At 38.5% G+C, this 27399-nt stretch overlaps 1 protein-coding gene across 8 annotated transcripts in view; it reads right to left on the reverse strand.

The window, feature by feature from the left end:
- Window positions 1-27399, reverse strand: part of TTC27 (tetratricopeptide repeat domain 27) — a 301971-nt gene that overhangs the window by 240492 nt on the left and 34080 nt on the right. For 6 of the 8 annotated variants that reach the window (XR_002824887.1, XM_004369571.1, XM_023736183.1 and 3 more), the window contains exons 4-5: window positions 18693-18833; window positions 11317-11419 (exon numbers count right to left, since the gene is read on the reverse strand). Coding sequence is in view for 7 of the 8 variants with exons in the window: in XM_004369571.1 (XP_004369628.1) it covers window positions 11317-11419; window positions 18693-18833 (244 nt within the window). In the remaining variant the exon portion in view is untranslated. The remainder of the gene's footprint in view (window positions 1-11316; window positions 11420-18692; window positions 18834-27399) is intronic. The other 2 variants (XM_023736184.1, XM_023736178.1) reach the window with 1 other exon arrangement.

Consider the following 27399-nt stretch of genomic DNA (forward strand, 5'->3'; position numbering starts at 1 on the left):
GTCTGGGGTCTTAAAAGCCTGTGAGCAGCCATCTAAGATACTCCACTGGTCTCACCCCTTCGGGAGCAAGGGAGAAAATGAAGAAAACAAGATAAAAGGAAAAGATTAGCCCAAAGGACTAATGGACCACAACTATCACGGCCTCCACCAGACTCAGTACAGTACAACCAGATGGTACCCAGCTACTACCACTGACTGCTCTGACCAAGATCACAACAGAGGGCCCGGACAGAGCTGGAGAAAAATGTAAAACAAAATTCTAACTCAATAAAAAAGGGACCAGATTTACTGGCCTGACAGAGACTGGAGAAACCCCAAGAGGATGGCCCCCAGACACCCTTTCAGCTCAGTAATGAAGTCACTCCTGAGTTTCACCGTTCAGCCAAAGATTAGCCAGCCCAATAAAACAAAATAAGACTAATAGGGCACAACAGTCCAGGGACAAGGACTAGAAGGCAGGAGGGGACAGGAAAGCTGGTAATAGGGAACCCAAAGTTAAGAAGAGGCATTGTTGACATGTCGTGGGATGGTTAACCATTGTCATAAAACAATGTGTACTAACTGTTTAATGAGAAACTATTTGTTCTGTAAACCTTCATCTAAAGTACAACAAAAAGAAAAAAGAGTATCTAAATTCTTTTAAATGATTAAAATGTTTAAAAATAACTTTTAGGTTTTTTCTGATTATAAAAATCAGAAAAACAATGATTGCTTATGATAGTTAAAATACTAAAATGTCAAAGTAATTATCCTGAGCATCATATATTTTTTAATAATTTATATAATTGGTATCAATTTATATTATCCCAAAGACATATTCTGAAACTGAGGTTGTTTGTATTTAGAAAAAACAAAATGCCAACAATTTAATTATGGTTTTTTGCTTAGGCAAGTTCTAAAAATAACACTCTAGTTACTCAAGTTTCCAAACAACGAAAAGGTATAAAACAGTCTTTAAAAAAATCCACATTCTAAAACAAGCCTTTTGTTTCCACAGATTAAGTCTACTTTTCAAGCTAAAACGATAAAGTAAAAAAGTGTATTTTGTAGTAATAACAATCTACCATTGGCTGAGGACCTATTAAAATATTCCACCATAGAAGTGGGTGCTATCATCCCCATTTCACAGCTGAGTAATGTACAACCAGTTAGAGGAAAGAGACTGAATTCAAATCCAGATCTCTCTTACACCAAAGCATGTAAGGGAAGTTAGAACACATCCAAACAGCTCATACAAATGCCCTAGGGTTGGCACCAAATAATTAAGCCCATAGCAGAACCTTACAGGCACTGGTAAAATATATGCTCTAGAAGATACCAAAGGGTAGGTAAGAATATAAATTAGACAAAGAATAGAAGCTTTTGCTACTTAGGGAAACCTAAGTCTCCTGTTTGCCTCAGCCAACTTTTAAAGCCCACTTCAAGGATCAAAATACGCTGACAAAGACTAGAAACAGTCCAAAGGTCTATCAAGAGAGGACTGGGTAAATTAACTATAAAACATCCACATAATAGAATGTTACACCACCATACATTAAGTAAAATAAGGCAAAGCACCAGGTAGTATGTAGCATATTACATTTTGAGTAAGGAAGAGAAAGGCAAATACAAAACAACAAAAAGAAACGCTGAAAGAATAAACAAACAAAAAGCTAAAAAAACTAACACATGGAGATAAATGGAGAAAAGACTGAAGTTGTCAAGGATTTCATTTTACTTGGATCCATAATCAACACTGATGCAAGCAGCAGTCAAGAAATGAAAAAACACACTGCACTGGGCAAATCTGCTGCAAAAGACCTCTTTGAAGTGTTAAAAAGCAAAGATGTCACCTTGAAGACCGAGGTGCTCCTGATCCAAGCCATGGTGTTTTCAATCGCCTCATATGCTTGCAAAAGCTGGGCAATGGATAAGGAATACCAAAGAAGAACTGACGCCTTTGAATTAAGGTGCTGGCGAAAAAAATTGAATATACCATGGACTGCCAAAAGAACGAACAAATCTGTCTTGGAAGAAGTACAGCCAGAACGCTCCTTGGAAGCGAGGATGGTGAGACTTCATCTCACATACTTTGGACATGTTATCAGGAGGGACCAGCCCCTGGAGAAGGACATCATGCTTGGTAGAGGATCAGTGAAAAAGAGGAAGACCCTCGATGAGATGGATTGACAGTGGTTGCAACGATGGGCTCAAGCAAAACAATGATCATGAGGAAGGCACAGGACCAGGCAGTGTTTCATTCTGTTGTACACAGGGTTGCTATGAGTCAAAACCAATTTGACAGCACCTAACAACAACAACATATTAACAACTTGATGCCAGGGCTAAGAATCATTTCAAGTGCCTTGAAACATTTTGACTTAGAGTACTGTATACATAGTAATGTAATATATTCTAAAGACAAACAGAGTTGCAAAGGAATCTTAAACCTCATTCAGTGGCCTTACTGTTAGTAGTAATATTAGTATAAGGTACTCTGGTGATACAGTGATGAAAGCGATCAACTGCTAATCAGAAGGTCAGTGGTTTGAAACCACCAGTGGCTCTGTGGGAGAAAGATGTGTCAGTCTGCTCCCGTAGAGATTTACAGCATTGGAAACCCTACGGGGTAGCTGTGAGTCAGAAATGACTCAACGGCGCTGTGTTTGGGTTTTGGGAATATAGCTATTATTCTGAAACTTCTGTATAAGTCGAATAAGGCAAATAAGTAAATATGTTAAACCTGGGAACAAGATTTTCCATTTAAGAAAAAAAAGGATACAAATATGAAATCAAAGCTATAAACCCTTTGCAAAGTTAAATTTTAATTGGAACCCTTGGTCAGGGTCATAAATTAAACCAAGTCACCTAAGCTTGCCAGGGCCGGGCCTCGGCTAGCAACTGAGCCAGTGTGTGGTTGTCAAGGTGGCGTCTCAAACAAAGCCTCAGCAGGAGTTCATGGCTGGGTTGGGGATTCTCAGACTGGAGGTCAGACCAGAGACTCAGCCAGCATGTTTGCAAAACCCAGGGCTCTCTGAGAGACTCTGCTGGGGCTGGGGAACACTCAGGGACTAGACTACTATGCTTGCTGGGGCTGGAGTCTCAAACTGGCCAGGGACTTGACCAGCACATTCAACAGGGTCAAGCCAGGGACTCAGCTGTGTGTTCAGCAAGGCCAGAACTAAGGGGAGGTCTACATAATTGAGGCTAGAACCGAAGAGACAGTATGCATGGCTTGGAGATTGGTGACATACATAAACCCTGTGATACTAGATTGAAACTGGAGGTACTGGTGTGAACTCATGGTTTTTAACATACAGATAAAAAAAGAAATACAGATGTGCACATGTATGTACAGATACACATCCCTACATATATTTCCTACCTATGTCTGCTGAAAGGCTTTAAAAGGAACCAGACTTCCTAGGTGAAAGTACTGATTCCAGGACTGGAGCAGGGAAAGATTTATAAAACACCTTCTTGGGTCAGAAATAAAAAAGCATTCAAAAAACATGTCAAAAAGATACAAAAGTCAGTTTGAATGCGTTCCCACCAGCCCATCTGAGATAATCTAGCATCAAAGTAATGACAATAACAGATTACAACCCACTGAATAAATTAGGAAACCATGAGTTCATACTAATATCAATCTATAAATGAATAAATTCAAAGTTTGGTGAGGAACAGGATATTTACATGGTCTCAAAGTACCTCACTACAAAATACTAATTAATTATAAAGGAAAAATGATTAACAATGGGTAACTTTATAGTGAAGAAGACTGGCAGACATCATCTTAATCAAATGGCCAAAGTTAACATCACTGGTAACAGAAAAAATTGAAACTGTGTGTCATCTCAATTTGATAGGATGCAACAAGAAGAATACTGCATCACTTCTGTGATATTCCCACCAAAATGAATAACCTGAATTTAATCATGAGGACATATCAGATAAACCAAGAGTATGGGACATTCGACAAAGTATTTGGCCTATATTGTCACGGTCATGAAAGTCAAGGAACAACTGGGAAACTACTCCAGTATATCCGCTGTATCAACTCTCCTATTTCAGCTCTTCAGTTCGACAGCAGAGGTGTTATGAGGAATAAATTAATACATGTAAAAACTTAGAACAGTGCCTGGTATGGAGTAAGCACTATAGAAGTGTTAGCTGCATTATTATTATTAATCCCAGTGCCGTGGAGTTGATTCCGACTCATAGTAAATCTAGAGACAGAGCAGAACTGCCCCATAGGATTTCCAAAGCCGTAATCTTTACAGAAGCAGACTGCCACATCTTTCCACAATGGGGCAGCTGGTTAGTTCAAACTGCTGACCTTTCATTAGCACTGCACCACCAGGGCTCCTTACTACCATCGTTAGTTACTTGAATTCTGCCCATTGACCAGCTTAAAGAAAGGTAACAGAAAAGTGAGCAGGATTTGGAGTCAGAAGCTCTATATCTAGCTTTGGTTCTTGGGTAACTTCTCTGACTCTCAATTCCTTGTAAAATGATTTAGCTGGATTAGATGATCTCTAAAGGGCCTTTCCAAATGACGTATTTCAGACCTGATCTAGGATAAGAGTTGTAGGAATGGAAAAGAGGGATAGATATGTATGTGATCCTTAGGGAAAAACCGTTAAGATTTAAGAACTGGCTAGATAAATACAGAATAATGGAAAATAATGAGTCAACTATGAACAAAGAATTTTGTGCTTTGGATAACTCAATGTTTAAATAAAAAGAGCACGTTGACCCAGCAGATATGTATTTACTATTTTAATAAATTAGTAGGTTCTCAATAGAAATGAATATTCATGACCTTCTGGATAGAAATGTCAACCAATACGTTTAAAATGTATGCTAAAACCAAAATCTCGTCTCACAAGGTTATTTTAATGCTATACTAAAATCTCTATGGATAATTATAACTACAGATGTTATTACTTAGTACACTTAATAACATTCATTGCAACATACGAAATTTATGGGGGAACAAAAAATCAATGTATACATCAATCACCAAGTGTCATGGATTGAATTGTGTCCCCCAAAAATATCTGTCAACTTGGCTAGGTCATGATTCCAAGTATTGTATGATTGTCTACTATTTTATCATCTGATGTGATTTCCCTACGTGGTGTAAATCCTATCACTATGATGTAGTAAGAAGGATTAGCGGCAGTTATACTGATGAGATCTATAGGATAAGACAGTGTCTTCAGCCAATCTCTTTTGAGATATAAAAGAGAGGATCGAGCAGAGAGACAGGGGGACCTCATACCACCAAGAAACCAGGGCTGGGAGCAGAGCGTGTCCTTTGGACCTGAGGTTCCTTTGCTGAGATGCTCCCAGACCAAGGGAAGACTCATGCGTCACAAGGACCTTCCTCCAGAGCCGACAGAGAGAGAAAGCCTTCCTCTGGAGCCAGCACCTGAATCCGGACTTCTAGCCTATTGGGCTGTAAGAGAATAAACTTCTTTTTGTGAAAGCCATCCACTTGCGGTATTTCTGTTATAGCAGCACTAGATGACCCAGACACCAAGAGATTAACCTGAACAACTATTTCAATGTGGAAACAATCTAATCCCAGAGTCACAGAGCTGTCTGAGGATGTCACAGAACTCTTTGGGAAAGAGTTCCTGTTTTAATCTGTTTTCTCTCAGATGATAACTTCTTCATTAATTCATCTTTAAATAGCTAAGCCACAATATTACATCTCACACACTACACGTTTTCCGTATCAGAGCCCACAATAAATGGTTGTGTGACCTTAAGTTAGTCTTTACAGAATTGTAGTTTCATTTAGTGTAACATTCAAAAGAATGCCTTACATCTTGCTGAGGAACATACTTTTCAAGATTCTAATCTGCTCCTTTCATAAGCTGCAATCAGGCCAGCAAAGTTGTACTGACATTATGATGGACTCTATTCTATTCTATTCTACTGATGTAACATTCCTGGACAAGAATGTAAGGATCACAGTAGTTCATAAAACCTTCTGCTTATATTTCAAAGACTGAAAAAAAGAAATCCTGCCAGCTTTTTGATGATCCTTCAAGAACAACATTTCAAATATAATATCCTTCTCTGGACATTGAATTGTATTTCAGTTATAATTGACTGCCTGGCCAACATCTGGGTCAAATCCCAGAAGAAAACATTTTTTTAAATAAAATTCTTTATGAAATGTTGCAGTTTAAGACTATCTGAAGACCTATTTGGACAGAGCCAAAATAAACCAATTTATGACTAGATAAAATGAAAAATGTTGTTGATTAGCCTAGAATAGCAACATAAAAAATTCTTAGTCACAAGGCAAAGCAAATGGATATGCTGAAATACAATACAGAAATGAATTAAGACCACTTGGGGAATGAGTCAGTTAGAGTCATAATTTCCAGATCTCTTAGTTAACCTTTCTGTTTTGGAACTAAACTTTACCTCTTAGAATAGAATTCCCTCTAAAATACACCAGACGGTCTCCTATCTTTTAAAATGGTACATAAGGGAATTTTTTTTTCTTTTCTTAATTAAGGGTCATAATTATGAACATTAATCACTAAGATGTGATAAAGATGTAGCCATAAATGTAGATTTATGTAATATGGGATAAAGCAAAGAATGGGATTTTCCCTATAGCTATTGCATCAAACTTTATTTCCATGAAAAAAAAAAACTCCCAGTGATTTCTTGCTTTTTGTTGATTTACCAATTTTCCATAAAAGTATAATGTAGCAGAGGTAACAGCATTACATCTTATGCAGTATAATGTAACTACCTTTTGACAAAAATAGAGATAGTGGACTGAATACTGATGCCATCTTCTTCTAAATGTTTTAATTATCCTCTGGAAATATCAACTTTTTTCCCTATTACTAACACTGACCTTCAACTCATCCCTGAGTTTCAAAACCTTACCCAATTTCATGAATTGGAGACTTATGCCTACTGCACTGTTTGTTTATGACTGTATCTCACTTCATTTCAAAAATCTGCAATGGCACGTACAGGAGAAGATTTAGTCTACTCATTTTTCATTTTATTAGAAATAAAAAAAGGACAACAACATGTCTGCTAAGTAGGGCATCAGGTCTTAATTTTCTCCAAATTCTGCTTCGTATTTCATTCTGAAGAGAACTCCACACCTTAGCAACACTATTATGAGAAGACTCAAAGTCCCATATGGTACCTGTATAGGATCAATTTTCTCATAACTTCTATAATATTTCACTTTTTGAAATACCCTCGTACATATGTTAACTCTGATAAAAACTGCTATCAAAATGGAAGACAAAGTATATCCGGGCACCAACACTGCTTCCTTAAATGAAGTTCTATAACTTCTCCCCTAAAAAACACCATTTTGCATACAATTTCTGGGGTTCATTTACCACTAAGACAAAAGTGAAGAGTCCCTGCTCTAATGACAGAACAACTTCATTATTCTCAGGCTAGGTTAATGGCGTTGAAAGAAAACATTTCATTGAGAGCATAACCCTAATCAGAAACAAAGTAGGTCCAAGTCCACTAACTCAGAGTATCTGAAGGTGAGGGCCAGACACCAGTATTTTTCAAAGATCCCCAGGTGTCCTAGTCATCTAGTGGTGCTATAACAGAAATACCACAACTGGATGGCTTTAATAAAGAGAAATTTATTCTCTCACAGTCTAGTAGGCTACAAGTCCAAATTCAGGGCGTCAGCTCCACGGGAAGGCTTTCTCTCTCTATCGGCTCTGGAGGAAGGTCCTTGTCATCAGTCTTCCCCTGGTCTGGGAGGATCTCAGCGCAGGAACCTTAGGTCCAAAGGACATGCTCTGCTCCTGGTGCTGCTTTCTTGGTAGTATGAGGTCCCCATGTCTCTCTGCTCGCTTCTCTCTTTTATATCTCGAAAGAGATTGGCTTGAGACACTATCTAATCTTGTAGACCTCATCGATATAACTGCCACTAATCCATCTTATTATATCACAGTGACAGCATTTACAACACATAGAGAAATTATATCAGATGACAAAACGGTAGACAATAATACAATACCTGGAATCATGACCTAGCCAAGTTGACAGATATTTTTGGGGGACACAATTCAATCCATGACACCAGGTAATTCTAAAATGCAGTGAAGTTGAGAATGACTGATCTAATTTCCAATCCTGAATCTTCTTAAATACACTCAAAGGAGGCAAAATAGCACAGCAGTTAAGAGCATGAATTCTAGAATAAGACAACCTAATAAATTCTAATAAATCCTCATTCCGCCGATTTGAGGCGAGGTACGTTAGAGAACTTCAGTTACTCAACTTCTCTGTGCCTCAGTTTTTCATCTGTAAAACGTAGATTAGTATATATATCTTTGGGATGTTGTAAGGATTCAGTAAGATAATAAAATTAAAATGTTTAATATTGTGTCTAGCATGTAGTAAGGGCTCAATAAATGTCAGCTATTATTATTCAACAAATATGTACTAAATATCTGTATTTTCTAGCTACTGTGCTAACAGAACCACCACCTGTCTGTCAGTTTGTTATACTGTGGTGGCCTGCATGTTGCTGGGATACTTGAAGCTATACCACCAGTATTTCAAATATTAGCAGGTCACCCATGCTACACAGGTTTCAGTGGAGCTTCCAGACAAAGACAGACTAGGAAGAAAAGCCTGGAAATCTACATCTGAAAATTTGCCAGTGAAAACTTATGGATCACAACAGAGCATTGTCCAACTTGCTTGCTTTGGACACATCATCAGGAAGGATCAATTGCTGAAGAAGGACCCCATGTCTGGTGAAGTAGAGGACCAACAAGAGTGAGGGAGACCCTCAGTAAGATGGACTGCCACAAGAGCCACAACAATGAACTCAAAGATGACACAAGACGGGGTAACATTTTGTTTTGCTGCATATTCCAACCATGAGTTGGAATCAACTTGATGGTAACTATCTACAACTATGCTAATAGAAACAAGCAAAAACTTCAGCCCTCAAAGAGCTCACAACCTACAGAGGTGCTTATAGTCTTAGTGAAAAGACAAATGGTTCATTAAATTTGCTCATAAAGTCTTTGTAATTTAATAAGCAATAAACCAAAGACTTTTGGAGGACCTAAGATTTTTCCAGAAGAAAAAGATATTTTTCAGTTGTTACTTAATAAAGATCATTGTATAGGAAAGTAATCTCCTTAATTTAATAAACAATTAATGTTAGGCATAAATCCCATGGCAGAATAAACTTTTTTTTCATATACAAAGTTTGAGCTCAGGTGATCTAACAAGCCCTTGCTTGTTGCACAAACTCATATTACTTGAAATCTTGAAAGACTGTTAAGCTCTCTTAAGACCTAGTACAAACAACATAAATGAATCAGTTATTATACTGATTGAATATACTTTATTTTTGAACCACGAATAGATGCTCATTTTACCTAAGATTAGCATAAGTTTATATATTTGTCTTTGAACAAACAAAAATTGGAAAAATTAGTTTTAAACAATCACCTAGCTTAGTAATTGTGATGGTTAAGTTTACGTGCCAACTTGGCTAGGCCATGATTCTCAGTGGTTGGGCAGATATAATGCAGTCATCCTCCATTTTGTGATCTGATGTGAGCAGCCAATCCGCTGAAAGGGGAGCTTCCTTGGGGGTGTGGCATGCATCCAATACATATGGATGTTCTGGCAAAGTTTGCTCTCTCCCGATCCTGTATCCAACTCGTCATCCTCTGACCTCCAGTTCTTGGGATGTGAGCCAGCAGCCTTCCATCTGACCTGCCGATTTTGGGTTTATCAGCTCCTGCAACCACATGAGTCAAGAGAAGCCTCCAGCCTGATGCCTGACCCACAGATTTGGGACTTGTCAGCCTCCACAACTGCATGAGTCATTGTCTTGAAATAATTCTCTCTCTCAATATTTATATACACCTTTCACTGGTTTTGCTCTCCTATAGAACCCAGCCTAAACAGTAATATTACTGCACAAGCTACACTCCCCTCTAGAGCATTCTGGCCTAGCTTGTTACCGTATGTTGTTGTTGAGTGCCGCTGAGTGGATTCCGACTCACAGCGATCCCATGTGATAGTAGATCCCAGTAGAACTGCCCCATAGGGTTTTCTAGACTTTAATCTTTACAGGAGCAGATCACTAGGGTCTTTCTCCTACAGAAAGCAGCTGAGTGCTTAACCACTGTGCAACCAAGGCTCCTTACTACTATATCGTAATACAGAAAGAGACCCCCGTAAGGTACAGAAGGTTCTTAAAATTATACATGCTTTCATGAATGTGCTACCTCCCTCAAGGACAAATGACTGCTTCTCCATACACAGAGTAATTCTAACCCCCACCACCACCTCCTTATACATACATATGCTCACACATACATATTCACTCTATATTCCTGGGATGTGAAACGAGCATGGGCTTTGGAATCAGACATATCTAAAGCCAAGTCCTATCTCTGTAACTCAGAAGTTCATTACCAAGTCCAAGTTCATTCGTGTTCAAGTACTCCTTCATTACAAGAGAATTTGTTTTTGCTTTTATTTTGTTTTGTTTGGCTTCTTTAGCCAAGAGAAATTGTTCCAAGGGACCCTAGAAACTGAGTATTGAGTACCCAAGATTCTCCTCACTTTTAAAATGCTTCTCTAGGAAACATGAGAGGCATCTGCACCAAAGGCAGTGGGTGGCATTTACATGGGTGACTGCTTAATAATTATTTGCTAAATTTTTCATTTATACTTTTTAGGTACTTTTCTATATGAACATTATATATTACAATACAAAATAATAAAACAAAATGTAAAAATACCTTCCTACCAGTTGTCATCCTCAGCAAAATGTATTTTCTACCAAAGGTTAAAAATATGAACACTTTCTTCATGAACTCAATACGATATAAGAGAAAAAACAATTGCCTATTCTGCAGGTAATTTAGCACAAAATACTCCAGCTCAAGTTTAGCTAAGGACTTTTTTTTTAAATAAAGGGAGCTGACATTTATTTCCAATGAGGCTTCTTTGATTAAAGAACAGGAAAAAATATTAAAACACCTTTAAGCAATTTGTGATAAAATCATGGTAACCGCCACAGAACAAATCACACTTTCCAAGTAGACAATATAAACGAAAGTGATTGACTTTTTAAAAGATCAAAAGACCAAAATAAATTCTACAATCTGACATACCTTAATAATTTGTGATACTCCACACACAGAAAAAAAAGGAACCAAAGGGAATAACCTCAAACAAAAAGTTACTATTTATTACCTGTCAAAGAAAAAACTGAAAAGCTAAGAAATTAGAATGGAGTTACATACCCAAATCAAATAAAAATCTGCTACATACCTTGATCAATACAGTATTCAGCAAGAGCAAAAAGCTGAGGTGAGCGCTCCTCAAGCAACTGCTGATGAATATTCACATATCTCAAAGTCCACCACGGCAAGCTCTAGAAAAAGAAAGTACCACATAAGCTGGAATAAAAGAACACTTTGGGAAAAAAATTGTTTTTACATTAATTGAAGTTAATTTTTAGAAATTTTTTTTTATATTCATGAGATTAAATTTATTCCTCAGTAAGCTTACCCATTCACGATAAGTCCTCAGTAACAATACCCAAATCCACTTCTACGTCTTCCACAAGAATAAAATCTTCCCTCCATTCTCTCAAAGTCTGTATTTTTTAGCCAGTTGGGCTTTCTGATGTCACTTCAAACTGACCATCTCCTTTAAAATACTGTTAAAATTATCCTGCTGTGCTGTGGCACCCATCACCACCAAAACCAAGTACCAAGTCCTCCTGAGGGGACAATTTCCCTTTGTTTGCACTTCCAGCACATTATTTGCACCTCTCTGTGCAAACACATTTCACTGTATTTGTGCACGTCATCCCCCATTTACCCCACAAGTGAGAAATTATGTCCTTCCGAAAGCAATGTATGTTGCACAAGCTACATAATAAGAAAATACCTTGGATTTAGACATTCTCCAAAACTGGGAAGACCCCTCTACCTCCCTGTCTTTCACATGAAACCTCTTCCATAAATTCTTCTTCTACTAACATGGCTTCTCTGAACTTCTACACTGTTCCTAGAAATTAGCACCACATCAGTGTATAACTCTACCTGGACCGCACATTTTTGAAAGTAGAAACTGCGTTTTATGCATTGTCTTGATTAACCCACAGGTTGAGAACATAGTGACTTCTATTCTCAGCTGCTTGTTCTCACTTAATCAATGCATTCTTGTTTTAAAAAAGCCAATACAGAAGCATTTACAGTAAGGGTCAAAGTCTCTCCTCTACTGCCCAACCCCTTCCTCTTCCACCAGAAAAATTCCTGACAAAGGTGTATATTCTTCTAGAACCTCTTCTATGCGTTCACGTGTGTGTCTGTGATAACAGGTATTAAATGTTTTTAATAGGCTGCTAGAAGTATCAAATATGATCATACACCGAATCATCAAAATTAATTATAACTGTATTACCTTGAATTATATTACATGAAGGTATAAGAAACAAATTTTCCTTTTTTGAAAAGCAATATACCTACTAGTAGGAGACCAAGTAATCAAGTTTACTTGAACTAAATTTCTTCATTTGATTAAGCAGTAAAACAGCCTAGTTCCCTTCTGAACTCCCCAAGGACAACTGTTACGACAAAGATGCAGTCACAAATGAATTCCCACTCTATGACAAAATCCTTTCTAATTCGGAATGCTGTTTCCTCAGTCCATGTAAGGAAAGGTAGAATTATCTAACAGAAAGAAAGTTTCATATCATTTTTAATTTAATTCCCTGAGGTGCTGCCTCATTTTCATTCTTTTCCTATCACTAAAGCTAATGAAGTCAGTCTACATTTCAATTATCTGCCCCTTATCTGCTATTGCAATAAGTGAGTCAGGTTTGGCAGCAGACATTTTCCTTTTCTAGATACGGGAATTTAGATAGAGCCACTCAAAGAGATTGCCCTTTTAAGAAAACATACATTACAAGATCCTGAACTCCTATCAGACCTATAAATTAACACTTAACCCAAAGTCTTTATTTGGGGAGGAGGCGTAATGAAACAAATTTTTCTACTAGAAAATATAACTGCCTTTTTTTCTTTGCCAAAAACTGCTTAGTAGAAAGACTGAGGCATGATTAAAAAGAGAAACTTGAAACCTTGTTTCAGCTCATTTCTAGATCCTGTCTCCTGATTATAGCAGTTATCAGAGTGTTCAGTCTTGGAAGTCACACTATCGATAACCCCTTGGAAGGCAGGGCCATTAGTGTACTCAAAAGGCATCCAATAAATGTTTGCCAATTTACTCCATTTTATCAATAAGGAAACTGATAGAGAAACTAACTAGCATAAGGTTGCACAGCTGCCAAGTGGCTGAGCCAGATAAACTCTGGTCTGATTTCAAAGCCAAGACTCTTTTCTCAACATTTATGTATTACTACCAGTAGTCTACAGAGTTTACAGACTAGCGGGTAAGACAGTGGGGGAATTATCTTCCTTTACAGTTCCATAAAAACAATGATATCATAATGAATAACTTCAGTGTATTTCTTAGGAGGCAGACTATTAAAAAAGAATTATAAAGGTTAAAATTAACCTGAATAAGTATGTGCTGCTTCTTTATCATTTTATCTTCATTTATCAAAGAGCAATTTTTTAATATCACCATTAAAAGAATGATATACTAAAGACCCAAAGCAAAAAACACTTCAATAAAAGAATAATGTTTCAATTGAAAGGCACGATTTCTCCACAGAATGTTTACACGGTGATGTACAAGAAAATAAGGTTTTAAGCAGAAGTAAAAAGTTGTTAAGCATCTGCCAAGAAATTAAGATGACTTGTCTCTCCAACTCTACGAAGTATGACATCCACACCAGCAGTTCACGTATTATTCTCCTAAATTGTTGATAATAACGGGTATCTTTTTTCAAATGATGCTTAACATACTTGCTGATGAAAACTTATGATGAATGAAAACTGTACCACTCACTCACTAATGACCATTAGTTTCACTAGAAACATCTGGCAGCCTCTGCCAAGTACCAGTCTGTAAGGCCATTTAACTCAGATGATCTTGGGAAAAAAATTTTATTCAAGCTAATGTCACTAAAAGGTCAAAGATATACCAGTTGCTGCCGAGTCGATCTGACTCATGGCGACCCCATGTGAGTCAGAATAGAACTGTGCTCCATAGGGTTTTCAATGGCTGGCTTTTCAGAAGCAGATTGCCAGGCCCTTCTTCTGAAGCACCTCTGGATGGACTTGAACCTCCAACCTTTCAGTTAGCAGCCAAGTGCATTAACTGTTTATACCACCCAGGGGCTATATCAAAGATAAGACTTACCTGCTAGGACATTTTGAAACCCTCCTATTAAAACCCTTCTAGTACAAATGATTCCGAACCCTCTAGCTCTCATAAAAGTTGCAGATGGAGGCATCATTCCCCTTCTTATACTTCTCTAAAATCAAGTCATGGTCTAAACTTAAAATGCTTAGGAAAATAAGTTTTTACACAATACAGGCCAAAAAAGTCTACATTTGGCCCATATAAATACTGAGTTTTTTAAAATTTTTCATCCAACAACTAAAATTGGTAGATTTTGCATTAAAATGTGGCTTGACTATTTCTGGCAACACGAAATGTGCATCCCTAAATTGTAACAGTCAGCAGGGATGGGCAAATTACAGCCTATGGGCCAAACCTAGCCCTCTGCCTGATTTTGTAAGCTCATGAGCTAAGAATAGTTTTTACATTTTTTAATAGTTGAAAAAAAATCCAAAGAAGACTAATATTTCATGATATGTGAAAATTATATGAAATTCAAATTTCAGTGTCCATAAATAAAGCTTTACTGGAAGTCAGCCATGCTCTTTTGTTTACATATTATCTACAGCTGCTTTCATAGTTACAATTGCAGAGTGAGTAGTAGCTGCAGCAAAAACTGCACACCGCACAGCGGACAACCTAATTTAGAAGCTCTTACTTTTCTAAGTGATTTAAGGTTTAGCAGAGTCTCATACAAAGGTAATCTGCATACTCTTTGGATGTTTCAAACTCAGGAGGCTAAAATCAGATTCAACACCCTCTGTCATTCTTATTATCAGTATCACCACGGTCCCAGGGTGGAACACCAGTGTCATATTTGATACTTCTCCCTATTTATTCCAGATCCAATCAGTTTCCTCTTCCTACAGAATCTTCCACTCCAATTCCGCTTTTATCTATTCTGTGTACCATCGCTCTTGTTCAATTGTTATTATTTCTCCCACTCATTCTATAATCCTCTTCCAATTGGTCTCCTGGCCTCCAATCTAACATTTTCATTGCCAACATGCCATTGCCACCCAAGCGCTCTTCCTGAAATCAGCTGTGATAGTTTCACATCCATGCTCAAAACCCTTCAAGGCTTCCTGCTTCTCACTAAATACTTAAATCTTCTTAACAAAACTTTCGAGCTCCTACATGAACAAACAAACTTTTCCAGCTTTGGCTTATACTAACTTCTTTCTCATATTTTATATCCAAACTAGTCTACTCCTCATTCCCCACACCCACAACTTATGTGTCACTGTTCATACTGTTTCCTCTCATTGAAATGTTTTTCTTTCTTTCAACCCCCACTCCAATTCATCCCATCAACCCTTAAAATGTTGCTCAAATACCACTTACTCTTTGAAGTCTTCCCTGATTCTCTCAATAAACATGATCTCTCTCCCCATTAAACCTCTGAAGCACTTTCTTTGCATCTCTTTTGTGGTTTCTGTCACCTCCTAATGCAGATTGGCTTTCTGTGAGTGTGAGTACTTCTCCTGACTAGCTTATATTCAATAAATGTCTTATTAAATCAAACCCAAAAAATGAAACAAGGTAGGACGTGAGCCAGAAAACAGTAATTAAGATCCATTTCAAAAATGCCGCACTTCTGGCTATTGTTCATTATCCTTATACAAAATTCATAAAAATATACAAAGGTGCTGAGACATCTGGATCTCCACATGCAGAAGAATGAAGACAGACCCATACCTCACACCAAAAGGGATTAAAGATCTACATGTAAGAACTAAAACCATAAAACTCTTAGAACAAAACATAGGAGTAATGCTTCAGGACATAGTTTTCAACAACAGATTCTTAGATATGACACCAAAAGCCAAGCAACAGAGGACAAAATAGGTAAATGAATAGAATAAATAATCAAAATTAAAAACTTTTGTGCATCAAAGGACTTTATCAACAAAGTGAAGAGACAACCTAGAGATTGGGAGAAAACACTTGGGAACCATATATCTGATAAGGGTTTAATATCCAGAATACATAAAGAACTACAACTCAACAGCAAAAGAGACAAATAACACAATAAAAAACGGGCAAAGGACTTGAACAGACATTTCACCGAAGAAGATACATTAATGGCCAATAAGCACATGAAAAAACGCTCAACATTATTAGTCATTAGGAAAATGAAAACCAAAACAACGAGATACCACTTCACCCCCACTAGGATGGCTACTATCAGAAAAATGAAAAATAATAAGTGTTTGCAAGAATGTGGAGAAACTGTAAAACTATCCATTGCTGGTGGAACCGTAAAATGGTACAGCCACTGTGGAAAACAGTATGGCAGTTCCCCTAGCAATTCCACTCGTAGGTAAATACCCAAAAGAACTACAAACAGGGATCAAGGATCAAACAGATACTTATACACCAGTGTTCACTGCAGCATTATTCACAACAGCCAAAAGGTAAAAATATCCTAAGTGTCCATCAACAGATGAATGAATAAAATGTGGTATATACATACAATGGAATACTACTCTGCCATAAAGAGAAATGAAATTCTGATACTTGCTAGGGCACAGATGAACCCTGAAAAGTTTACGCTAGTTAACCATTGTCATAGGGCAACACGTGTAGTAACTGTTAAATGAAAAACTATTTTGTTCTGTAAGCCTTCATCTTAAGTGAGAATAGCAGCACAACTGGAAGAGCGTAGTCAATGTCACTGAACTGTGCATGTAGAAATTTTTGAAATGGTGTATCTTTGGCTATGTGTATTTTCACCAAAAAAAAAGTTGAGAAGTTAGAGGGTTGACATGTTGTGGGGTTGTTAACCAATGTCATAAAACAATATGTGTACTACTGTTTCATGAGAAAGCACTTTTTCCAGATTAGGCCAAAGGACTAATGGACCACATCTACCACGGCCTCTACCAGACTGAGTCCAGTGCAACTAGATGGTGCTACTACCACTGACTGCTCTGATAAGGATCGTAATAGAGGGTCCCGGACAGAGCTGGAGAAAAATGTAGAACAAAATTCTAACTCACAAAAAAGACAAGATTTATTGGCCTGACTGGAGAAACCCTGAGAGTATGGCCCCTGGACACCCTTTTATCTCAGTAACGAAGTCACTCCTGAGATTCACCCTTCAGCCAAAGATTAGACAAGCCCATAAAACAAAATGAGACTAAAGGAGTACACCAGCCCAGGGGCAAGGACTAGATGGCAGGAGGGGATAGGAAAGCTGGTAATAAGGAACCCAAGGTTGAGAAGGGAGAGTGTTGACGTGTTGTGGGGTTGTTAACCAATGTCATAAAACAATATGTGTACTAACTGTTTAATGAGAATCTAGTTTGTTCTGTAAACCTTCATCTAAAGTACTACAATAAAAAATAAATAAATTTTAAAAAAAGTTTATGCTAAGTAAAATAAGTCAGACACAAAAGGATAAATATTTTAAGATCCCGCTTACATGAAATACCCAAAACAGGCAAACGCTTATACACCAAAGTTTATTAGTGGTTACTAGGGATGGAGTAGGGGTGGGAAGGTATTGCTTAAGAGGTACTGAGTTTCTGTTAACGGTAATGAAAAAATTTAGAAACAGATAGTGGTAATGGTTGCACAGCATGGGAGAACATAATTAACGTAACTGAATTGTACATGTAAAAATGGTTGAAATAGCAAATATATTGTTATATATATTCATAACAAAAGTCTATGAAGGATTTAGGGGGGTTGGGTTTTTTTCCTTTTGTTTTCTGTTTTTTTACTTTTTTATTGTGATAAATATATATTTCAACATTTTTACATGCACAATTCAGTTACATTAATGATGCTTATCACGTTGTACAACCATCACTACTATCCGTTTTCAAATTTTTCCATCATCCTTACCAGAAGCTCAGTGCCCCCAACCAATGATTCCCTCTTTCCCCCTTCCTCCCAACCTGGCAACCACCAATAAATCTTTGGTCTATATGCATTTGCTATTCTGGATATTTCACGTAAGTGGGATCATACAACATTTGTCCTTTTGTGACTGACTTATTTTATTCCGTATAATGTTCTCAAGGTTCATCCATGTTGTAGCATGTATCAGGGCTTCATTTATCAAGAGTGTGTTTTAAACCTGTATTTAGGATTCAGAGACTGAACATATATACACACACATACACACACACACACACACACACACACACACACACAATCCTATCAAAGAGGCTCAACATAATCTCATTTTATACTAGATGAATCACATGAGGGAAGAAGTTTTTCCTTATTTTCATCAGAATTTAAAATTAAATACCTATCAGAATACTTAGAAAACAAAATATACTAAGACATTGTTAATATCACACCTACAGTCTGATGCTAATTAAGCACAAAGTCACACCTACATATAATCTCCATGGATCTTTTTCTTTCCTTACCTGAATAGCTGTCAGTTTATGTCTTACATTGACTAGGATAACTCGGGCTAATAACAGCAATATAGGCTTCAATGTCAAGCTGTAGACTGATTCACCATCTAGAATGAGCAGACTCAGAACAACTGCATCCAAACCTTTGGCCTAAAAAAAAATGTGTAAGATAATATAATTTAACAAAATATTAAGCTTTATATGTCTTGTAACAATACACTGATTTTCCAGTTAAGTCAGCTTTGAAACAAAGGCATTAATCAATTAAACAGCTACTGGCATTGGACAGAACTGTAACACTGCAAATGTCCTTAAAAAAAAAAAAAAGTTGTCAACAAGTTGACTCCAACTTACAGTAACCCTATGTTTGTCAGAGTAGAACTGTGCTCCAGAGGGCTTTCAATGGCTGATTTTTTCAGAAGTAGATCCCCAGGCCCTCTTCCAAGGTATCTCTGGGTGGAATCAAACTTCCAACCTTCTGGTTACCAGCTAAATACATTAATCATTTGCACCACCCAGGGATTCCACAAATGCCCTTTGAGAGCTACAAATCCAGCCAGCCGTGACAGATGGCCACCCATCTGCTTGAACTTTGGAGGGACAGAGAGCTCAAGAAAATACTAGTGGGGAGCCAAAATGGCAGAGTAGTCAGATGCTTCTCGTGGCCCCTCTTACAACAAAGACCTGAAAAAACAAGTGAATCGATTATATATGACAATCTAGGAGCCCTGAACATCAAAGGCAAAGTTGAGGAATCGGACTGAGCAGCAAGGAGAGGGAGAGACGGTTCGGAAGCAGCAAGGAGTTGTTAGACCTGACCCCGCAAGAGCCTGAGTATTTCAGGCCTGATCAGCTCGTACTGCACAGCAAGGCAGGCAAGCAGCGGCACTCGGGATGCGTTTTCCCCATCAGGAGAGACCCGGCAGCAGAGAGTCTACTCGGCCAAATGGAGCCAGTGAGAAGCAGCGCTCGATCAGCGAAAGATAAGTACTTGCTTCTGGCCTACCGTGCAGATCAAAAACACCCCCGTTTGGGAAAAACATCTCTCCCATTTACCTCCCTGCTCTCTGCTTTGCACTGGGTCCGGGACCAGCTTCAGCAACTGCCGACTCCACTAGGTTGGAAGTATGACCCGTGACCCACCCTGAGCCATTCTCCCAACCTTGGAGAGGGAACAAGTTAACAAACAGCGAAAAAATAATCTGCCAGCTCCCCTGAGCCACGAACTCAGGGTAGGAACAGCTTCTTTGCCTAGGCACAGGCATAGGGGGTCCACAGACTTTAAGTGCCTTTCCACCTGCATAAACTTGTGTGGGCCCATTTCAACAGTGTAGGCCCTCAATACCGCAGAACAACATATATACCGGAAGTCTATCTTCCACTGTTTCAGCTGTGAAGTGGAAAATTCATGCCATTTGACGCTGCTCTGCTCATTAAGCAGGGTCTTCACGTACCCACATCAAGGGCCTGAGGACTGCTGGCCCTACCCACACCACCTAGCCACCTGCGGCAGGAGGCCAAGAATAAATGCTGCCCCCTAGTCCTTACACCCAACAGCACTGGGTGCTCATATTCCAGCTGCAAAACCCATCCACCTAAGCACTCTAGGGAAGGAGGACACGCTTTCCTCCCGGACACTCAGGGGCAGCCGTCAGCCTCCTGCCTTGCTCAGCCTGTGACCCTCTGCTGCAACCAAATGCCTGTGCCTACAACAACCACCCATGCCTGTCTAGGACTATGGGTGTGAGCCTGCACCACATACTTCTTGGCCAACTACCTGGACACCTGAGCTGACTCCAGGCAGGAGCAGTGGGTGAACTCCTGGGCTCACATACTTAGAGACAGGACTTACCACCTGGTGGCAGGACATTGGTGATCGGGCTAGCTCACACAAGCAGCCTATTAGGGCATATCAAAACAAAACAAAGCAAAAAGCTAGGACACAGTAAGCAAACATAAAAGAAATAAATATAATAACTTACTGATGGCTGGGAGACAAGAGTCAATATCAAATCACGTAAAGTCGCATAAAGAGGCAGACTATGATGGCTTCAGCAAGCTCCCAATATAAACAATCAAAAAATTTTACGGAGGAAGAGAATTTCTTGGAATTACCAGAGGCAGAATATGAAAGATTAATCTACAAAACTCTCCAAGAAATCAGAAAATAGATCTGGCAAAATGCAGGCCTAGTGATAGAAGAACCTGAGAAGATTAGAGAAGAGTATAATGACAAATTTAACACGCTGCAAGAATTCATAGAGAGACAGCAATCAGAAATCCAGAAGACTAACAATAAATTACAGAATTATACAACTCAACAGAAAGTAATAGGAGCAGAAATAAGGCAATGGAAGTCAGAATTAGTGAGATTGAAGATAAAGCACTTGACACCAAGTTTATTTGAGAAAACTCAGATAAAAGGACTTAAAAAAATGAACAAACCCTAAGAATTATGTGGAACTCTATCAAGAGGAATAACCTACAAGTGACTGGAGAACCAGAACAGGGGGGGATAACAGAAAATACAGTGAGAATTGTTGAAGATTTGTTGACAGAAAACTTCCCTGATACCATGAAAGATGACAAGATATCTAACATGCTCACTGAACCCCACATAAGGCAGATCCTAAAAGAACGTCACCAAGACATATTATAATCTTAAACTTGACAAAACCAAAGATAAAGAGAGAATTTTAAGAGTGGCTAGGGATAAATGAAAAGTCATCTATAAAGGAGAGTCAATAAGACTAAACTCGGAGTACTCAGCAGAAACCACGCAGGCAAGAATGCAATGAGATGACATAAAGAAAGCCTTGAAGGAAAAAAGAACTACCAGGCAAGAACTACATATCCAGCAAAACTGTCTCTCAAGTATAACGGTGAAATTAGGACATTTCCAGATAAACAGAAGTGTAGGGAATTTGCAAAAACAAAACCAATGGTGCCCGGCTACCACCACTGACTGCTCTGACCAGGATCACAACAGAGGGTTCTGGACAGAGCTGGAGAAGGATGTAGAACATAATTCTAACTCACACGAAAAAAGACCAGATTTACTGGCCTAAAGGAGACTGGAGAAACCCCGAGAGTATGGCCACCAGACACCCTTTTAGCTCAGTGGTGAAGCTACCTCCGAGGTTCACTGTTCAGCCTGGGAGTGGACAGCCCCGTAAAACCAAATGAGACTAACAAGGTACAGGAGTCCAGTGACAAGGGCCAGAAGGCAGAAGGGGACAAGGAAGCTGGTGATAGGGAACCCACGGTTGAGTAAGGATAGTGTTGATGTGTTGTGAGATTATTATCCATTGTCATAGGGCAACATTTGTAGTAACTGTTAAACGAGAAACTATTTTGTTCTGTAAGCCTTCATCTTAAGTGAGAATAACAGCACAATTGGAAGAGCATAGTCAATGTCACTGAACTGTGCATGTAGAAATTTTTGAAATGGTGTATCTTTGGCTATGTGTAATTTCACCAAAAAAAGAAGTTGAGAAGTTAGAGAACTGATATGCTGTGGGGTTGTTAACCAATGTCATAAAACAACACGTGTACTACTGTTTCATGAGAAACTATTTGTTCTGTAAGCCTTCACCTGAAGTACAATAAAAAAATAATAAAAATTTTTTAAAAATTACAACAAATATTAAAAGGAGTGCTCCGGTTAGAAAATCAATAACATCAGATAACAACCCAAGACTAGAACACAGGACAGATCAACTAGGTATCAACCCGGACAGGGAAGTCACAAAAATAAAGCTAAAACACTGAAAATAGGGTAACAGAGATGTCAATATGTAAAAGATAACAACATTAAAACGAAAAAGAGGACCTAAAAAATATAGTCATAGCTCTTCATACAGAGAGAAGTCAAGGCAATATAAAGAAATAAAAGAATGGTATAAACTTAGAAAAACAGGGGTAAACTTTAAGGTAACCACAAAGGAGACTAACAATCCTATACATCAAAAAAAAAAACAAGAAAAATATAAAGACTCGGCAAATAGAAGATCATCAATGACGAAAATACATAAAGAAAAACGACTCAGCACAGAAAATTAAATGGAACAAAGAAACTGTGAACAACGCACAAAAAAAGACATCAACATGACAGCAGTAAACTCATACCTATCAATAATTACGCAGAATGTAAACGGACTAAATGCACCAATAAAGAGACACAGAGTGGCAGACTGGATAAAAAAACACGATCCATCTATATGCTGCGTACAAGAGACACACCTTAAAGACACAAACTAAAACTCAAAGAATAGAAAAAAATACATCAACCAAACAACACTCAAAAAAGAGCAGGAGTGGCAATATTAATCTCTGACAAAATAGACTTTAAAGTAAAATCCACCACAAAGGATAAGGACACTAATGATTACAGGGTCAGTACACCAGGAGGACACAACTATGATAAATATTTACTCATCCAACGACGAGGCTCCAAGATACATAAAACAAACTCTAACAGCATTCAAAAGAGAGATAGACAGCTCTATAATAATAGTAGGAGACTTCAACATAACACTTTCAGTGAAGAACTGAACATCCAGAAAGAAGCTTAATAAAGACATGGAAGATCTAAATGCTACAATCAACCAACTTGATCTAATGGACGTACACCAAACACTCCACCCAACAGCAGCCAAGTGTACTTTCTTTTCCAACGCACAATGGAATATTCTCCAGAACAGACCACATCTTAGACCATAAAGCTTACCAGAATCGAAAGCATCAAAATATTACAAAGTATCTTTTCTGACCATAAAGCCATAAAAGTAGAAATCAATAACAGAAAAAGCAAGCAAAAAAAAATCAAACACATGGAAACTGAACAACATCTTGCTCAAGAAATACTGGGTAATAGAAGAAATTAAGGATGGAATAAAGAAATTCATAGAATCAAACAAGAATGAAAACACATCCTACCAGAACCTTTGGGAAACTGGGAAAGCAGTGCTCAGAGGTCAGTTCATAGCAATAAATGCACACATCTAAAAAGAAGAAAGGGCCAAAACCAAAACAGTAACACTACAACTCGAACAAGTAGAAAGAGAACAGCAAAAGAAGCCCTCAGGCGTCAGAAGAAAGGAAATAATAAGAATTAAAGTAGAGAACATGGCGCTCTAGGCAGAAACATCATGTTGTCCCTCCACAGCAAACATCCAAAAAACTAAGCCCAACAGAGAAAACGGCAATCCTGAAACCCTAAAATATCAAATGAAGAGATAAAGAACTCAGTCAGTGAAAAAGTGACACAGTACAGAGAGCAAGGAGAGATTCATGCAGAGGTCCCCTACCAGCTAACACAGATCCGCCACCTTGGGCTCATGTCAGAGAACAGCAAATACAGGGTTCGAAAGGGCAGCTTCATGGAGCTTCCAGCAGGAGACAGAACAACTGGTAACTGATGATATACACTTTTCCACCCCCCACCTTTCTTCACCGCCACTCAGACTCCTCGGCTTCCCGTGGCCACAGTCTCTTGGCCGGAAAGCACCAGCTGCTTGGATTCCATCCACCTGCACTGGCCGACTCCCTGAGTGCCATTTGTTAGCTGCTGGTGTTGCTTTTTTCCGCTTCTTTTGGTTTCTTCCTTACCTCTCACCACCTCCCCCTCCTATCGCTCAAATACCTGGCTCCATGCGTCATCTTTTGCTTCTTCCTAAGGAGCTGCAGAGCTCCGTTCGAGTGTGGAACTGCTTCCTGGTCTGTGCTGCCACAAGGTGGGATGCCAGGACTTTTTTGTTTGTTTTGAATTGTTTGGTTGTTTTCTTTTTCTTTTCCCGAGTTGGGAGACCATGCAGGCCGGGCAGTGCTACATGGCTTCGGACCTACCCTCTCGGCTTGCACAGACGTGCAGAGGGATCCCTGAGTGCGTTTCTTTTTTTGTGGGGTTTTTTTTCCTGTTTTTCTGGGGGTTTTTTATTGTTCTTTTAACTTTTTAAATTTGTTTTGTTCTCTTTTCCCTCTTTTTCCCTCTTTATCTTTCTTCATTGCTCAGTTTCTTGTCTCTCTATACCTTCCTTCTCTTCCTGTCCCCTGAATACTGGCGCTGAGGGACAGCTCTACATCTTCTAACCAGGCTATACTTCAACACCTGGGAACAACTTACCAAGACCTCGAAGCCACACCAGTGGGATCCCTGGGAGCTTTGCTGTTCTTTTTTCTAATTTTTATTTATTCATTCTGTTCTTTTCTTTTTTGTTCTTCTTCTTCCCATTTGTTTTTCTCCATTTCATAGTCTCTCATCTCTCCACTCCAACAGCAAGCTCCCCTAGCACTCTTTTCTGTTTGTACGTTTTTGGCTCCTGTTCCTCTCTCCTCTCTCCCATACCCATCTTACCTCCACACATCACAATCTCCCCCCTTCATCCTGCCTATCTGCACTGTGCGCTTAATCACACCACCAAGCAGCACAGGCACGGCCTACCGGAACCTGCCCCGCACTGATTACCGACCCACCCTAGTGGCTATAGTAAGTGCCACAAACAACCCATCCCAGAAACTCCAGTTTAGCTAGACCTGCCCTGCTGTACCATATCTGAGTGACTGACCCTGACAATTGGAGAAGGAGGTGAGAAGTATCCTGCCCACAGACGAGCAAACAACAAAGAACACAAAGCCCAACTGCTCAGACACAACCAAATAAAACAAAAAAGCAGGACAAAACAAACAAATATACAATCAATAAAAGAGAAAAATAACTACTGAATGCCCCGAAGACAGCAGACAATATTAAAACATTGACAAAAACAGGATAGGATAGTTCTAGTAGGCATCCAAAATAAAACACCAGATGACTTTCCAGTGGAAGAAAAGTCACTAGAACTATCTGATAGGGAATTCAAACCTCTAATACTCAGAATTATCCAAGTTGAAGCAAAAAGCAAACGAAAATGAGGAAAAAAATAGACTGAAAAAGGCAGACAAATTCATGGAAAATACAGACCAAAAAAATGTAAGAATTCAGGAAAATAATGCAGGAACAAAATGCCAAAATAGATTCGCAGCTAGAAATTCTACAAAAACAACAATCAGAAATCCAAAACATAAACAACAAGATTTCAGAAATGAACAGTGTCGTAGAAGGGGTGAGGAGCAGATTTGAAACGATGGAAGACAGGATCAGTGGAATTGAAGACAAACACTTCGATACAACTCTGTTCGAGGAAAACTCAGAAAAAAGAACAAAGAAAAATGAAGAGACCCTGAAAATTACGTGGGATACAATCAAAGGCAAAAATTTTCGAGTGATCGGAGTTCCAGAACAGGGAGAAAACAGAAAACACAAACAGGATCATTGAAGAACTGCTGAGAGAAAACGTCCCCAATATTATGAAAGATGAAAAGCTGGCCATCCAAGACATTCAACAAACCCCATATAGAACAGACCTCAAAAGAAAATCACCAAGACATATCATAATCATACTCGTCAAAACAAAAGACAAAGAATCCTGAGAGCAGCTCATGAAAATAAAGAAGTCAAATACAGAGAAGAAACAATAAGCCTAAGCTCAGATTATTCAGCAGAAACCATGCAAGCAAGAAGGCAATGGGATGACATATAAAACCTTGAAACAAAAAAATTGCCAGCCAAGAATAATATATCCTGCAAAACTCCCGTTCAAATATGATGGTGAAATTAGGACATTTCCAGATAAACAGAAATTAAGGTAATGTGTAAAAACCAAACCAAACTTACAAGAACTATTAAAAGGAGTCCTTCGATCTGAAAACAAAGAACTTCAGCTCACAGGCTGAATCTAGGAAGAAGGATCATACCAGCCAGATACCAATCTAGCAAATGAACTCTCAAGGACTATCCAAAACCAGAAGAAATACAACAGGGAATCAGAGCAGTTAATCTGTAAATGACAACATAACAACATTAAAAAGGGAATAAATGCTGTAGGTATACAACCTTCTAATGGAGAGGAAGGCAAGGCGATACCAAGTAATAATAGACTGCTTCAAACTTAGAAAGATAAGGGTAAATTTCACAGTAACCACAAAAAAGTTAACAAACATACTCATCAAAATAAAGAGGAAAAACATAAAGTCTCAGTAAAAACAAGACCTACAAAAGCAAAAGAAATGAAAAAAAAAAATCCAAAAACAAAAGGAATTCAGCACAGGAGAGTATGAAGAACAAAGAAAACGTCAGCACCACAAACAAAAGCACTACAAAATGACAGCAATAAACTCACATCTCTCAATAATTACACTGAATGTAAATGTCTGCAGCAGAAAGACTGGCACAGAATAGGCATTCAATAAACTATAGTTGTTTAGAGTTGGAGTTGAATGGATGAAATTCAAGAGACAAATGATACAATCAAAAAATACACTGCGAGGCCCAAAGTCCATCAAATGGGGAAAAGACAGTCCTTTGAACAAATGGTGCTGGCAAAACTGGATATCCATCTGCAAAAAAATGAAACAGGACCCATACCTCACACCCTTTACAAAACTAATCCAAAATGGATCAAAGACCTAAATATAAAGCCAAAAACTATAAAGTTCATAGAAGAAAAAATAGGACCAATGCTACGGGCCCTAATACACAGCATTAACAGGATACAAACCATAATCATCAACACAGAAACCCCAGAAGTTAAGCTAGATAACTGGGATCTTCTAAAAATCAAACACCTATGCTCTTCAAAAGACTTCACCAAAAGAGTAAAAAGAGAACCTACAGACT

Source organism: Trichechus manatus, unplaced genomic scaffold (genome assembly GCF_000243295.1).
Source record: "Trichechus manatus latirostris isolate Lorelei unplaced genomic scaffold, TriManLat1.0 scaffold00005, whole genome shotgun sequence".
In the NCBI taxonomy this organism is placed as follows: domain Eukaryota; kingdom Metazoa; phylum Chordata; class Mammalia; order Sirenia; family Trichechidae; genus Trichechus; species Trichechus manatus.